The sequence below is a fragment of the Rhinopithecus roxellana genome, chromosome 8 (genome assembly GCF_007565055.1).
Source record: "Rhinopithecus roxellana isolate Shanxi Qingling chromosome 8, ASM756505v1, whole genome shotgun sequence".
Taxonomy (NCBI): Eukaryota; Metazoa; Chordata; class Mammalia; order Primates; family Cercopithecidae; genus Rhinopithecus; species Rhinopithecus roxellana.
In genome coordinates this window covers 6,906,136-6,922,778 of record NC_044556.1, presented here as the reverse complement: position 1 = coordinate 6,922,778, position 16,643 = coordinate 6,906,136, and the positions used below count along the sequence as shown (strand labels likewise).

Below are 16,643 nucleotides of genomic sequence, written 5' to 3'. Positions count from 1 at the left end.
GATCCGCCTGTCTTGGCCTCCCAAAGTGCTGGGATTACAGGCTTGAGCCACTGTGTCCAGCCAAAAAAAATTTTTTTTTAATTAGCTGGGTGAGGGCTGGGCACAGTGGCTTGCTTATGCCTGTAATCCCAGCACTTTGGGAGGCCAAGGCGGGTGGATCACCTGAGGTCAGGAGTTTGAGACCAGCCTGACCAACATGGTAAAATCCCATCTGTACTAAAAATACAAAAAAATTAGCCAGGTGTGGTGGCACATGCCTGTAACTCCAGCTACTCAGGAGGCTAAGGGAGAAAAATCGCTTGAACCCGGGAGACGGAGGTTGCAATGAGCCGAGATCTGCCATTGCACTCCAGCCTAGGCAACAAGAGCAAAATTCCGTCTCAAAAAAAAATATTAGCTGGGTGTAGTGGCCTGGGTGCCTATAGTCTCAGCTACTTGGGAGGCTGAGGCAGGGGGAACATTTGAACCCAAGAGTTCGAGGCTGCAGTGAGTGAGGATCCCGCCACTGCACTCCAGCCTGGGCAACAGAGTGGAATCCTGTCTCTGGAAAAAAAAAAAAAAAAAGGTTTGTTAAGTGGATGCCTGGGGACCCTGGAGCTCCACGGCTCCTGCCCTCACCGTTATTTTACACCGTCTCAGATGGTACCATCTTAGAATTCCATGCCTGGAATTTGCCCACCTGGCTCTCCTCACCCCCTCCCACCCCTAGGCTGTGTGTCCCCGTATTCCTGCCCAAGCAGACAGTTTCCAGATCTACCCCAGATACTCATCCCAACCTGCCACCCTCACCCCTTGAAGACACCCTACCCAGACCTCAGCACCCCTCCCCCAAGCTCCTATCTCTGCCACCTCCTCCACCATCAGCCTCCGTATCTCTATCTCTTCTTTTTTGGAGACAGAGTCATGCTCTGTTACCCAGGCTGGAATGCAGTGGTGTGATCTCGGCTCACTACAACCTCCGCCTCCCGGGTTCAAGTGATTCTCTTGCCTCAGCCTCCTGAGCAGCTGGGATTACAGGCATGCACCACCATGGCCCCGCTAATGTTTGTATTTTTAGTAGATCTGGGATTTCACCATGTTGGCCAGGCTGATCTGGAACTCCTGGCCTCAGGTGATCTGCCTGCCTCAGCCTCCCAAAGTGCTGGGATTATAGGTATGAGCCACCACGTCCGGCTGAGCCTCTCTACCTATTCTGACCCAGCTTCCCCACTCTGGCCACTGTCACCTGCAAGAGGCCAACCAGACTCTGAGTGACCTCCAGGAATGGGACAGCCTCCATGGGCAACCCGCATTGCCAGGAGAGCTCCCAGAATCGCTCCCTCCTGAAATCTCTGCCACCTTCCCATGGCATCAAGGCTGAGGGCTTCCGTTACTGCTGCTGCTGTTGTTTTGTTTTGTTTTGTTTTGTTTGAGACAGAGTCTCACTCTGTCGCCTGGGCTAGAGTGCAGTGGTACAACCTCAGCTCACTGCAAGCTCTGCCTCCCGGGTTCACGCCATTCTCCTGCCTCAGCCTCCCGAGTAGCTGGGACTACAGGCGCCCGCCCCCTCGCCCAGCTAGTTTTTGTGTATTTTGTTTTAGTAGAGACGGGGTTTCACCCTGTTAATCAGGATGGTCTCGATCTCCTGACCTCGTGATCTGCCCTCCTCAGCCTCCCAAAGTGCTGGGATTACAGGCATGAACCACCGCGCTCGGCCTGTGTTTGTTTGTTTTTTTAAACAGAGACAGGGTCTCGCTGTGTTGCTCAGGCTAGTCTTGAACTGCTAGGCTCAAGCAATCCTCCCGCCCCAGCTTCCCAAAGTATTGGAATTACAGGTGTGAGCCACTGCACCTGGTTCTGTTGCTGTGTCCTTCAAGGCATGCTAACAGATACTTGCTCACCTCTCCTAGAATCTAGAGTGCCCAAGGCCAGGGCTGGCAGCCTTGCCAGCATCAGGAACTGGCCAGGACTGCACTTTGCTTTGTTTCATTGTATTTGTTTTCATGGCTAGCCTGTGTACGTGATGCCAATGCTGGCTTGCTCTTTCAGGGAGAGAGAGCGTCTTCTGAAAATAAATGTATTTCGGTAAACAAACAATGTGAGCCTTTTAACATTTTTTTTTCTTTTTTCTTTTTTTTTTTTTTTTGAGATGGAGTCTCGCTCTACTCCAGCCCAGGCTGGAGTGCAGTGGCCGGATCTCAGCTCACTGCAAGCTCCGCCTCCCGGGTTCACGCCATTCTCCTGTCTCAGTCTCCCGAGTAGCTGGGACTACAGGCGCCCGCCACCTCGCCTGGCTAGTTTTTTGTATTCTTTTAGTAGAGACGAGGTTTCACCGTGTTAGCCAGGATGGTCTCGATCTCCTGACCTCGTGATCCGCCCGTCTCGGCCTCCCAAAGTGGTGGGATTACAGGCTTGGGCCACCACGCCTGGCCAACATTTTTTTTTCTTATTTTTTTGAGACGGAATCTTGCTCTGTCATCCACGCTGGAGTGCAGTGGCATGATCTTGGCTCACTGCAGCCTCCACTTCCCAGGTTCAAGCGATTCTCCTGCCTTGGCCTCCTGAGCAGCTGGGATTACCATGCCCAGCTAATTTTTTTGTGTTAGTAGAGACGGGGCTTCACCACATTGAGGTCAAACTCATGACCTCGAGTGATCCGCCCTCCTCAGCCTACAAAAGTGCTGGGATTACAGGCATGAGCCACCACACCCAGCCTAAAATTTTATTCTATATTTCCTTTTTTTTTTTTTTTTTGAGATGGAGTGTCGCTCTGTCCCCCAGGCTAGAGTGCAGTGGTGTAATCTCAGCTCACTGCAACCTCGGCCTCCTGGGTTCAAGCGATTCTCCTACCTCATGCTCCTGAGTAACTGGGATTACAGGCACCTGCCATCATGCCCAGCTAGTTTCGTATTTTTTTGTAGAGATGGGGTTTCACCATGTTGGCCAGGCTGGTCTTGAACTCCTGACCTCAGGTGATCAGCCTGCCTCGGCTTCCCAAAGTTCTGGGATTACAGGCATGAGCCACTGCGCCTGACCTAAAATTTTATTTTTATACATAGGGTCTTGCTGTGTCACTCAGGCTGGAGTGCAGCAGTGCAATCGTAGCTCACTGCAGCCTTGACCTCCTGGGCTCAAAGAGGTCCTCCTGAGGAGCTGGGACTGCAGGCGTGTACTACCATGCCCAGCTAATTTTTAACTTTTGTTGTTGTTGTTGTTTTTTAGGGACAGGGTCTCACTATCTTGCCCAGGCTGGTCTGGAACTCCTGGGCTCAAGTGATCCTCTTGCCTCAGCCTCTGAGAAGTACTGGGATTACAGGTGTGACTCACTGTGCCTGGCCAGCATGAACTTTTTTTTTTTTTTTTTTTTTTTTTTTTTGAGATGGAGTCTCACTCTGTCGCCCAGGCTGGAGTGTGGTGGCCGGATCTCAGCTCACTGCAAGCTCCGCCTCCCGGGTTTACGCCATTCTCCTGCCTCAGCCTCCGGAGTAGCTGGGACTACAGGCGCCCGCCACCTCGCCCGGCTAGTTTTTTGTATTTTTAGTAGAGACGGGGTTTCACCATGTTAGCCAGGATGGTCTCGATCTCCTGACCTCGTGATCCGCCAGTCTCGGCCTCCCAAAGTGCTAGGATTACAGGCTTGAGCCACCACGCCCGGCCGAACTTTTTTTTTTCTTGGAGATGGAGTTTCACTCTTGTTGCTCATGCTGGAGTGCACTGGTGCAATCTCGGCTCACCGCAACCTCTGCCTCCCAGTTTCAACGATTCTCCTGCTTCAGCCTCCTGAGTAGCTGGGATTACAGGCGTGCGCCACCACACCCAGCTAATTTTGTATTTTTAGTAGAGATGGGGTTTCGCCATGTTGGCCAGGCGGGTCTCAAACTCCTGACCTCAGGTGATCCACCTGCCTCGGCCTCCCAAAGTGCTGAGATTACACGCATGAGCCACTGTGCCTGGCCAGCATGAGTCTTTGGAAGGAGAGCAGCGAGTGCCTCATAGCACAGGTGGAAGAGGGATGGGGGAAAGTGGCCATGAGGGTTGTGAGAAAGCCTGAAACTGGAGCTCGGTTGTTCTCTGGGATCCTGGGTGCCCCGGTCTCAGTTGAGCCTTTTATTCATTTGTGCAGTCAGTAGACAGTTCCCTGCCACCCGTCGTGTGTCAGGTGCTGGGAAAATGGACAGGTCCCCATCACCAGGATGTGGGGAAAGACAGTTGTCTCTGGCTGGGTGCAGTGGCTCACATCTATAGTCCTAGCACTTTGGGAGGCCGGGAGTGGGAGGATCACTTGAGGCCAGGTATTTGAGACCAGCCTGGGAAACATAGGGAAACCCTGTCCATACCAAAAAAAAAAAAATTAGCTGGGCGTGGTGGCACGTACCTGGAATCCCAGCACTTTGGGAGGCTGAGGCAGCAGGATCACTTGAACCCAGGAGTTTGAGACCAGCCTGGGAAACATAGTGAGACCTCGTCTCTACAATTTTTTTTTTAATTATGATTTTAAATTGGCTGGGTCAGGCACAGTGGCTCATGCCTGTAATCCCAGCCCTTTGGGAGGCTGAGGTGGGTGGATCACTTGAGCTCAGGAGTTCGAGACCAACCTGACCAACACGGTGAAACCCTGTCTCTACTAAAAATATACAAAATTAGCCGGGCATTGTGGCATACGCCTGTAATCCAGTCTACTTGGGAGGCTGAGGTAGGAGAATCACTTGAACCTGGGAGGCGGAGGTTGCAGTAAACCAAGATCTCACCATTGTGCTCCAGCCTGGGCAACAGGCTGTCTTAAAAAAAAAAAAAAAAAAAAAAAAAAAAAAAAAGACAAAATTAGCCGTGGTAGTGCATACCTATAATCCCAGCTACTCAGAAAGTTGAGGTGGGAGGATCACTTGAGCTTGGGAGGTCAAAACTGCAGTGAACTTTGATCATGTCACTGCACTTCAGCCTGGGCAACAAAGCAAGACCCTGTCTCAAAAACAAAAACACAAAAAACAGTTGTCCGTGGCTGGACACAGTGGCTCATTCCTGTAATCCCAGCATTTTGGAAGGTTGAGGCAGGTGGATCATTTGAAATCAGGAGTTGGAGATCGGCCTGACCAAGATGGTGAAACCTTGTCTCTACTAAAAATACAAAACAAATTAGATAGGCATCATGGTGCATGCCTGTAGTCCCAGATACTTGGGAGGCTGAGGCAGGAGAATCGCTTGAACCTGGGAGGTGGAGGGTGCAGTGAGCTGAGATCACACCACTGCACCTCCAGCCTAGGCGACAGAGCAAGACTCCGTCTTTAAAAAAAAAAAAAAGACCAGGCACAATGGGTCACTCCTGTAATCCCAGCACTTTGGGAGGCCAAGGCAAGCAGATCACAAGGTCAATGGTTCGAGACCAGCCTGACCAACATGGTGAAAACTCGTCTCTAACTAAAAATACAATAATTAGCTGGGCGTGGTAGCACTCGCCTATAATCCCAGTTACTCAGGAGAATCGCTTGACCTGGGAGGTGGAGATTGCAGTGAGCAGAGATTGTGTCACTGCACTCCAGCCTGAGCAACACAGCGAGACTCCACATTGTTGCCCCTGAGAAAGATGAGGTAGGAGAACCCAGAAGGGGAGTGTCCCCTGACCCAGCTCAGGGGCGATTGGTAGGCCCTCCTAGAGGAACTGTCTGTTGAACAGGGTCGTGAAGAGCTGGGAAGAATTTGGCAGGCTGAGGGGAGGGCATTACTGGTAGGGGAATGGCATTTGCCAAGGTCCATTTGCTGGGGAGCACAGTGCCAGGCCAGTGGGAGCACTTACAGGATTTGAAACGGCGGGTCTGATTTGCAGGCAAGAAGAAAGACCTGGGTGCTGAGTGGGGAGGCGGCTACCATGATTCAATCAAGAAATGGGGGCCGTGGAAATTGGTCAGAGGAGGGACCATCATGGGAAAGACAGATGCAATCCCAGGGCTTAGTGAGGAGCTGAGTGCCAAGAGGGTGTGAGACGGAGTCAGAGATGACTCTCAGAATTTTGTCCCTGAAGACTGGGTGGAGGGTGACATCTTGGCCAAGAAGCCAGGGGAGGAGGAAAGCAGGCTCTGTGGGAGATGACTTCAGCCCTGACGTGTCTGGGCAGCACGCAGACGGGAGGTGTTGGGGAAGCAGGTTTGACTTTGGCGGGATGGCGACCTGGGAGCAGCAGAAATCTGGAAACTGACAGCATGGACGTGCTGACCGCAGCTTCCAGGCAGGTGAATTTCCCGGGGAGAGTGGATGGTGTGAGGGGATCCAGGACTGGTATAGTTTGGGGAGAAAAACCAGCACAAATTAGAGAAAACAGCCGAGAGGAGGGGAAGCAGGAGGTCATAATTCTGCGAAGGAGGGATGGACAAGGGGAGGAGATGCTACAAGGGTCCCAGTTTCATGCTTAGAGTAATTGACCACTTGGGATTGGCCATGGGAGGCTGTGACTGATGGCCAAAAGCCAAAGACTGGAGTAGTAGGGTGGGGACAGAGGTGGCAGTGGACAATGAATAGAAGCATGAAGGCAAGTCCTGTTTTCCAGTAATCCTTTTTTTTTTTTTTTTTTGAGACAAGTCTCACTCTTGTCCCCAGTCTGGAGTGCAATGGAGCGATCTCAGCTCACTGCAACCTCCGCCTCCTGGGTTCAAGCGATTCTCCTGCCTCAGCTTCTCAAGTAGCTAGGATTACAGGCGCCCACCACCATGCCCAGCTAATTCTTGTATTTTTAGTAAAGACGGGGTTTCACCATGTTGACCAGGCTGGTCTCGAACTCCTGACCTCAGGTGATCTGCCCACCTCAGCCTCCCAAAGTGCTGGGATTACAGGCATGAGTCACCGCACCCAGCCGTGTTTAAATAATTCTGAGGCTGCTGCTGATGAGCTGAGTGTCTCTGGGCCCATGTCCGTCTGGAATGCCTGGTGCCACAGAACTGGGGTCAAATTATTGCCTGGCCATTTGTCAGCTGTGTAACCCTGTGTAGGTGATCCAGCATCTCTCCAAGACTCAGTTTGTTTATCTGTGAAATGAGAATGGTGACCGGGCACAGTGCTCACGCCCGTAATCCCAGCACTTTGGGAGGCCGAGGTGGGTGGATCATTTAAGTTCAGAAGTTCCAGACCAGCTTGGCCAACATGGTGAAACCCTGTCGCTATGAAAAAATGCAAAAATTAGCCAGGTGTGGTGGCACATGCTTATAATCCCAGCTACCTGGGAGGTCAAGGCGGGAGAATCGCTTGAACCCGGGAGGCGGAGGTTGCAGTGCGCCCAAACCACACCACTGCACTCCACTCCAGCCTGGGTGACAGAGCAAGACTCTGTCTTAAAAAAAAAAAAAAAAGAATGGTAACAGTATCTTCCTCGGGGTGTGGCTGATATTTCCAATGCAGGGAGGTAAGGGCTTGTCCCTGGGTAAGTGTCTGATGGATAATGCCTGGGATGGTACCAACGCTATTGGCCACTGGTGCCTTAGGATAATCCAGGTGTGGGTGTGGGCAAAAGCCTGCTCTCCCACAGAACAGTCTGGCTTTGCACCTGCTTGGCCCTATGTGAATCTGCCTCCATGCATGCTGTCACCGGGAGCAGCACAGGGGCCCAGCCAACAGCTGGTGGGAGAAGGAGGGGCAGATGTTAGAGCAGGTTGAGGGAAGGAAGGATGCCATCAACCCAGATTTCACAATTATCTCCACCATGGAAGGTGGGCAGGGACATCACCAAAGGGGCTGATCTTGATGGAGAATTGGTTTCTTGGCCCAGTGTGGTGGCTCATGCCTGTAATCCCAGCACTTTGGAAGGCCGAGGTGGGCAGATTGTTTAAGCTAAAGAGTTCAAAACCAGACCGGGTGCAGTGGCTCGCGCCTGTAATCCTAGCACTTTGGGACGCCGAGGCGGGCGGATTGCCTGAGATCAAGAGTTTGAGACCAGCATGGCCAACATGGTGAAACCCCGTCTCTACTAAAAATACAAAATTAACTGGGTGTGGTGGCAGGAGCCTATAATCCCAGCTACTCGGGAGGCTGAGGCAGGAGAATCACTTAAACCCGGGAGGCTGAGGTTGCAGTGAGCCAAGATTGCGCCATTGCACTCCAACCTGGGCAACAAGAGCGAAACTCTGTCTCAGAAAAAAAAAAAAAAAGAGAGAGAATTGGTTTCTTAAGCAGTGAGGTGGGGGTAAGGGGCTCATTCCCTACCAAAAAATGCCCCTCTGAGCCCGTCTCCTGTGTCAACCATACCTTCAATGGAAACCTTTTCATTTCCTTGTACTATAATTTTCTATTTAAAAAGTCACTCAATATATACATACACTGGAATATGATTCAGCCTTTTTTTCTTTTTCCTTGAGACAGAGTCTCACTCTGTCATTCAGGCTGGAGTGCAGTGGCACGATCTCAGCTCACTGCAACCTCCGCCTTGATCTTGGCTCAAGCAATTCTCATGCCTCAGCCTTCCAAGCATCTGGGACTTACAGGCGTGAGCCACCACACCCAGCTAATTTTTGCATTTTTAGTGGAGATTGGGTTTCACCATGTTGCCCAGGCTGGTCTCGACCTCCTGACTTCAAATGATCCACCCGCCTCAGCCTCCCAAAGTGCTGGGATTACAGGTGTGAGTCACTGCGCCCAGCCTGATTCAGCCTTGAAAGGGAAGGGTGAAACTTGTCATATGGATGAACCTTGAGGACATTATGGTAAGTGAAATAAGCCAGTCACAAAAGGGCAAATACTGTGTGATTCCACTTATATGAGGCCCCTAGCGTCACCAGATTCATAGAGAGAGAAAGTAGAATGGTGGGTGCCAGAGGAGAGGGAACACCGAATTATTGATTATTGGGCATGGAGTTTCAGGGTTTTGTTGTTGTTGTTTTGAGATGGAGTCTCACTGTTACTGGGCTGGAGTGTAGTGTCATGATCTCAGCTTACTGTAACCTCTGCCTCCCGCGTTCAAGCGATTCTCCTGCCTCAGCCTCCCGAGTAGCTGGGATTACAGGTGCGTGCCACCACGCCCAGCCAATTTTTGTATTTTTAGTAGAGACAGGGTTTCACCATGTTGGCCAGGATGGTCTTGATCTCTTGACCTCATGATCCGTCCGCCTCGGCCTCCCAAAGTGCTGGGATTACAGGTGTGAGCCACCGTGCCCTGCCAGTTTCAGTTTTGCAACCTGAAAGAATTCTGGAGATGGATGGTGGTTATGGTTACACAACCATGTGAAATATTTATTGCCACTGAACCGTGTAATTAAACACAATTAATGGTAAACGTTGTGAGTATTTTACCACAATTTAAAAAACATTTTAATAAGTCAGCCAGTCACAGTGGATCACACCTGTAATCCCACCACTTTGGGAAGCCTGGGCGGGTGGATCACCTGAGGCCAGTAGTTCGAGACCAGCCTGGCCAGCATGGCGAAACCCCATCTCTGCTAAAAATACAAAAAATTCGCTGGGCATGGTGGTGGGTGCCTGTAATCCCAGCTACTCAGCAGGCTGAGGCAGGAGAATTGCTTGAACCCAGGAGGCAAAGGTTGCAATGAGCTGAGATCCCGCCATTGTACTCTAGCCTGGGCAACAAGAGCAAAACTCCGTCTCAAAAAAAAAAAACTTTTTTTAAGAAGTCACCCTTAAACCCACTCCTTATAGGCCAGGCGCGGTGGCTTACGCCTGTAATCCTAGCACTTTGGGAGGCCAAGGCGGGTGGATCACGTGGTCAGGAGATCGAGACCATCCTGGATAACGCAGTGAAATCACATCTCTACTAAAAATACAAAAAATTAGTCAGTCATGGTGGCCGACTCCTGTAGTACCAGCTACTCGGGAGGCTGAGACAGGAGAAAGCGTGAACCCAGGAGGTGAAGCTTGCCATGAGCCAAGGTTGCGTCACTGCACTCCAGCTTGGACAACAGAGCGAGATTGTGGTGGCTCATGCCTGTAACCCCAGTACTTTGGGAGGCTGAGGCAGGCAGATCGCCTGAGTCTAAGAGTTTGAGACCAGCCTGGCAACGTGGTGAAACCATCTCTACAAAAAATTAAAACAGTAGCTGGGCGAGGTGGTGCACACCTGTAATCCCAGCTACTTGGGGAGCTGAGCTGGGAGGATCACCTGAGCTCGGGAAGTGGAGGCTGCAGTGAGCTATGATCAGTAAAACAGACAGGTTCACTGGCTCCCATCCCAACCCCGACCAGCTCCCTAGTATAACAACTTACGTGAATGTGGACTGTTCTCTTATAGCCTTCCTCTTCTTTATTTTCTTCTTTCCTCCCCCTCTTCCCCCTCCTCCCCCTTGTCCTCCTCCTCCCCCTTGTCCTCCTCCTCCTCCCCCCCTCCCCCTTGTCCTCCCCCTCTTCCCACTAGTCCTCCCCCTCCTTTTTCCCCTCCTCCTCCCCCTCCTCCCCCTCGTCCTCCTCCCCCTCCCCTTCCTCGTCCTCTTCCTCTTCCCCTTCCTCCCCCCTCCTCTCCCTTTCCCCCCCCTCCCCTCCTCCCCCTCCCCCTCTCCTCCCCTCCTCTTCTCCTCCCCCTCCTCCTCTCCTCCCCCCTCTCCTCCCCTTTCCCTCCCTCTCCTCCCCTTTCCCTCCCTCTCCTCCCCCTCCCCCTCCCTCCTCCCCCCTCCTCCCCCTCCTCCCCCCTCCTACCCCCTCCTCCCCCCTCCTTCCCCTCCTCTCCTCCCCTCCCCTCTCCTCCCCCCTCCTCCCCCCTCTTCCCCCTCCTCTCCTCCCTCCCCCTCTCCTCCCCCCTCCCCCTCTCCTCCCCCTCCCCCTCTCCTCCCCCCTCTCCTCCCCTTTCCCTCCCTCTCCTCCCCTTTCCCTCCCTCTCCTCCCCCTCCCTCCTCTCCCCCTCCTCTCCCCCTCCTCTCCCCCTCCTCTCCCCTCCTCTCCCCCTCCTCTCCCCCTCCTCTCCCCTCCTCTCCCCCCCTCTCCTCCCCCTCCCCCTCTCATCCCCTCCTCCTCTCCTCCCCCTCCTCCCCCCCCTCCTCCTCTCCTCCCCCTCCTCCTCTCCTCCCCTCCCCCCTCTCCTCCCCTCCCCCTCCCCCCTCCCCCCCTTTCCCTCCCTCTCCTCCCCTCCCTCCCCCCTCCTCCCCTCCCCTCCCCTCCTCCCCCTCCCCTCCTCCCCCTCCCCCTCTCCCCCTCCCCCTCCTCCCCTCCCCCCTCTCCCCCCTCCTCCCCCTCCCTCCCCCCCCTCCTCCCCCTCCTCCCCCCCCCCCCCTTCTCCTCCCCCTTCCCCCTCCTCCCCCCTCCCCCCCCCCTCCTTCCCCCCCCCCCCCCCCCCCCTCCCCCCCCCCCCTCCTCCTCCCCCCCCCCCTCCCCTCTCCTCCCCCCTCCCTCCCCCCCTCTTCCCCTCCTCTCCTCCCCTCCCCCCTCTCCTCCCCCTCCCCCCTCTCCTCCCCCCTCCCCCTCTCCTCCCCCCCTCCTCCCCCCTCCCTCCCTCTCCTCCCCTCTCCTCCCCTCTCCTCCCCTCCTCCTCTCCCCCTCCTCTCCCCCTCCTCTCCCCCTCCTCTCCCCCTCCTCTCCCCTCCTCTCCCCCCCTCTCCTCCCCCCTCCCCCTCTCCTCCCCCTCCTCCTCTCCTCCCCCTCCTCCTCTCCTCCCCTCCCCCCTCTCCTCCCTCCCCCCCTCTCCTCCCCTTTCCCTCCCTCTCCTCCCCTTTCCCCTCCCCTCTCCTCCCCTTTCCCTCCCCCTCCTCCCCGCCCCCTCCCCCTCCTCCCCCCTCCCCCTCCTCCCCTCCTCCTCCTCCCCCTCCTCCTCCTCCCCCTCCCTCTCCTCCCCCTCCCCCCTCCTCCCCCCTCTCCCTCCCCCTCCCCCTTCTCCCCCTCTTCCTCCCCTCCCCCCCTCTTCCTCCCCCTCCTCCCCCTCTTCCCTCCTCCCCTCCCCCTCCTCCCCTCCCCCTCTTCCCCTCCTCTCCTCCCTCCCCTCCCCCTCCTCCCCTCCTACTCCTACCCCCTCCCCCTCATCCTCTTCCCCCTCCTTCCCCCTCCTCCTCTCCCTCCTCCTCCCCCTCCTCCCCCTCCCCTTCCTCCTCCTCCCCCTCAATGGCACACGCCACCAAGCCTGGCTAATTTTTGTATTTTGTTAGAGACAGGGTTTCACCATATTGGCCAGACTGGTCTCAAACTCCCAGCCTCAAGTGATCTGCCCACTTCAGCCTCCTAAAGTGCTGGGATTACAGGTGGGAGCCACCATGCCCAGCCATAAGTTAGACCTTTTAATATCATCCAGAAAATACCAAGGCTCTATACACTTTCTAAATTGAGGTAAAATATATGTAATATAAAATTAACCATTTTAACCATGTTTAAGTATGCAACTTAGTAGTATTAAGTACATTCAAAGTGTTGTGCAACCATTACCACTATCCATTTTTACTTAAACTTTTTTCTTCTCTGTTCTTCAGTTTGGATATTTGCTATCAATCTGTCTTTAAATTTGTTAACACTTTCTTTTGTCATCTCCAATCTGCTATCAAGCCCACACAGTGAATTTTAAAATTTCAGATAGTCTATATTTTTAAGTTTTAGAATTTCCATTTGTTTTTTGTTTTGTTTGTTTGTTTTTGAGACAGGGTCTCACTCTGTTGCCCAGGCTGGAATGCAGTAGTGCAATCAATCACAGCTCACTGCAGCCTCAACCTCTTGGGCTCAAGTGATCATCCTGCCTCAGCCCCCAAGTAGCTGGGACTACTGGCTTATGCCACCATGCTCAGCTAATTTTTGTATTTTTTGTGGTGACAGTGTTTCACCATGTTGCTCAGCTGGTCTTGAACTCCTGAGCTCTCATGATCCACCCATCTTGGCCTCTCAAAGTGCTGGAATTAGACATAATAGCTGCCTCAAAGACCTTTCTGCTAATTCCAACGTCTGGGTCACCTCAGGGCCAGTCTCCTTTAACTTCCTTCTTTCCTGAGCATGGGTCATGTTTTCCTATGTTGTGAGATGTCAAGTAATTTTGGATTGAGTGCTGGACATTGTGGAAGATATGTTGCAGAGTCTCTGGATTCTGGATTCTGTTATGTTCCTTTGAAGAGCATTGATTTTTTAAAATTTATTTTTTATCAGGCAGTTAACCTGGCTGGACTCAGACTCCAAAGTCTGTTTCTCCTGGGGTGGGTAGTGGATGAAATCTTGGCCTGGTTCTGTTAGCCTCAGCAGGGCTATTTGGAGTACATCCAATATCCATGGGCTAAGGGTCAGCAAGAGATGTACTCAGACTTTTAATGTAGAATATGGGGCTGTGGCTCTTTCTTTTTTTCTTTCTTTCTTTTTTTTTTTTTTTAAGAGACAGTCTCTCTTGCTCCCCCAGGCTGGAGTGCAGTGGTGCAATCATAGCTTCTGGGCTCAAAGGATCCTCCTACCTCAGCCTCCTGAGTAGCTGGGACTACAGGCATGTACCACTTAACCCAGCTTTTTCTTTTCTTTTTTTCTTTCTTTTTTTTTTTGGTAGGGACAGGGTCTCACTATGTTGCCAAAGCTGGTCTCAAACTCCTAGCCTCAAGTAATCCTCCCACCTCAGCCTCCCGAAGCAGTGGAATTATAGGCATGAGCCACCACACCCAGCCCTATCCTCTTAATCTTTAAGCCAGTTTTTATCTCAAAATGAGAAATTCGCCCAGTGCCATTTCTTTCTTCCATTTATAGATTCCCTTCCAACTGCTACTTGTTTTTTCTCTCTAGAGTGATACCGTCCAGTAGAATTTTATTTCTTTCTTCTTTTTTTTTTTTTTTTGAGACAGAATCTTGCTCTGTCGCCCAGGCTGGAGTACAGTGGCGCAATCTTGGCTCACTGCAACCTCCGCCTTCTGGGTTCAAGTAATTCTCCTGCCTCAGCCTCCCAAGTAGCTGGGACTACAGGTGCCACCACCACGCCCAGCTATTTTTTTTGTATTTTTAGTAGAGGCGGGGTTTCACCGTGTTAGCCAGGATGGTTTCGATCTCCTGACCTCATGATCTGCCCACTTCAGCCTCCTAAAGTGCTGGGATTATAGGCATGAGCCACCACACCTGGCCTCCAGTAGAATTTTCTTTTCTTTTTTTTTTTTTTTTTGAGACGGAGTTTCCCTCTTGTTGCCCAGGCTGGAGTGCAATGGCACGATCTTGGCTCACCACAACCTATGCCTCCCAGGTTCAAGCGATTCTCCTGCCTCAGCCTCCCTAGTAGCTGGGATCACAGGCATGTGCCACCACGCCCGGCTAATTTTTTTGCATTTTTAGTAAAGATGGTTTCTCCATGTTGGTCAGGCTGGTCTCAAATTCCCGACCTCAGGTGATCCGCCCACCTCGGCCTCCCAAAGTGCTGGGATTACAGGCGTGAGCCAACATACCTGGCCTAGAACTTTCTACAATGATGGAAATGTTCCATATCTGTACTGTCCAAAGTGGTAGCCACTGGCTACATGTGGCTATTGAGCATACAAATGTTGTTAGGGCAACATATTTATTAAAACCTTTTTATTTAAACCTTTTTTTTTTTTGAGACAGGGTCTCACTCTGTTGCCCAGGTTAAAGAGTGTGGTGGTGTGATCACAGCTCCCTGCAGGCTAGATCTCCCAGGCTTGTCATCCTTCCACCTCAGCCTCCTGAGTAGCTAGGACTACAGGCAGACACCAGCAGGCCTTGCTGATTTTTTTTTTTTTTTTTTTTTTTCTTTTGAAGTGAAGGTGAGGTTTCACTGTTGTCCAGGCTGGTCTTAAACTCCTGGGCTCATGTGATCCTCCCGCCTTGACCTCCCAAAGTGCTGGGGTTACAGACATGAGCCACTGCAGCCAGCCTGAATATTTTTATTTTATTTTATTTTTTTTAAGAGATGGGGGTCTGTCTATGTTGTCCAGCCTGGTCTCAAATTCCTGGCCTCAAGCAATCCTCCAACTTCAGCTTGGGATTACAGGCAAAAGCCACCACACCCGGCTAATTTTATTTTATTTTATTTAGGCGGAGTCTTGCTCTGTCACCCAGGCTGGAGTGCAGTAGTGCTATCTTAGCTCACTGCAACTTCTGCCTCCCAGGCTGAAGCAATTCTCCTGCCTCAGTCTCCTGAGTAGCTGGGATTACAGGCACACAGCACCACGCCTGGCTAATTTTTGTATTTTTAGTAGAGACGGGGTTTCACCATGTTTGCTGGGATGGTCTCAATCTCCTGACCTCGTGATCTGGCCCCCTCGGCCTCCCAAAGTGCTGGGATTATAGGTGTGAGCCACCACACCTGGCCTAGTAGAGACGAGGTTTCACCATGTGGTCAGGCTAGTCTCAAACTCCTGACCTCAGGTGATGCACCTGCCTCAGCCTCCCAATGTGCTGGGATTACAGGTGTGAGCCACCGCACCTGGCCGTCTTTGCTTTTTTCCCCCATTTGCTGTTTTAAAACTTCTAGTTCAGGCCAGGCATGGTGGCTAATGCCTATAATCCCAGCACTTTGGGAGGCCGAGGGAGGTGGGTCACCTGAGGTCAGGAGTTCAAGACCAGCCTGGCCATCATGGAGAAACCCTGTCAAAATAAAAAATAAAAAATAAATCTTCTAGTTCAGGCTGGCTATGGTGGCTCATGCCTATAATCCCAGCATTTTGGGAAGCCGAGGCGGGAGGACTGCTTGAACCTAGGAGTTTGAGACTAGCCCAGGCAACATCGTGAGACCCTCCCCGCCATCTCTATAAAGAATTTTAAAATAGGCGGGCTGGTGGCGTGTGTCTGTGGTTCCAGATACTCAGGAGACTGAGATGGGAGGATCACCTGAGCCCGGGGGGGTTGAGGCTGTAGTGAGCTGTGATGGTGCAACTGTAGTCCAGCCTGGGCAACAGAGCAAGACCCTATCCCAAAACAAAAACAAAACTAAATACCTTCTAGTTGAAAAGGTTTTACGTGTCCTATTTCATAACTTGTTGTTTGGTGTACCACAGTTTTGTTAGTTCAGATAGAGAAAGACGTTTCCTAACATGACATATGCGTTAATAAGGTTTTCTTTGGAGAGGGAACTCTGTATCTGCTAGGTATTTCTTCAACTTTCCCAAGTGTTTGGGTCAAATTTCTGCTTATGGCTGGGCGTGGTGATTCATGCCTGTAATCCCAGCACTTTGGGAGGCCAAGGCAAGAGGATCACTTGAGCCCAGCCTGGGCAACATGGTGAAATCCCACCTCTACAAAAAAGTACAAAAATTAGCCGGGCGCGGTGGCTCACGCCTGTAATCCCAGCACTTTGGGAGGCCGAGACGGGCGGATCACGAGGTCAGAAGATCAAGACCATCCTGGCTAACACGGTGGAACCCCGTCTCTACTAAAAATACAAAAAATTAGCCGGGCGTGGTGGTGCGCGCCTGTAGTCCCAGCTACTCGGAGGCTGAGGCAGGAGAATGGCGTGAACCCGGGAGGCGGAGCTTGCAGTGAGCTGAGATCGCGCCACTGCGCTCCAGCCTGAGCAACAGAGCCAGATGCTGTCTTTAAAAAAAAGAAAAAACGGGGCTGGGTGCAGTGGCTTATGCCTATAATCCCAGCACTTTGGGAAGCTAAGGCGGTGGATCACTTGAGGCCAGGAGTTTGAGACCAGCCTGGCCAACATGGCAAAACCCCATCTCTACTAAAAATACAAAAATTAGCTGGGCATGGTGGCATGGACCTGTAATTCTAGCTACTCAGGGTGGCTGAGGCTGTAGAATCGCTTGAACCCGAGAGGTGGAGGTTGCAGTGAGCCGAGATCACGC

General features: G+C 52.3%; 1 protein-coding gene across 5 annotated transcripts in view; it reads left to right on the top strand.

Annotated features, from left to right (window-relative positions):
* CERS4 (ceramide synthase 4) overlaps window positions 1–16,643 on the top strand; it is a 51,843-nt gene that overhangs the window by 8,847 nt on the left and 26,353 nt on the right. The window contains exon 1 of one of the 5 annotated variants that reach the window (XM_030936892.1): window positions 6,141–6,203. The exons of the other annotated variants lie outside the window; for them this stretch is intronic. Within the exon in view, the coding sequence (XP_030792752.1) occupies window positions 6,174–6,203 (30 nt within the window). The 5' untranslated portion in view covers window positions 6,141–6,173. Of the gene's footprint in view, window positions 1–6,140; window positions 6,204–16,643 lie in introns of those variants that run through there. 5 annotated transcript variants of the gene reach the window in all.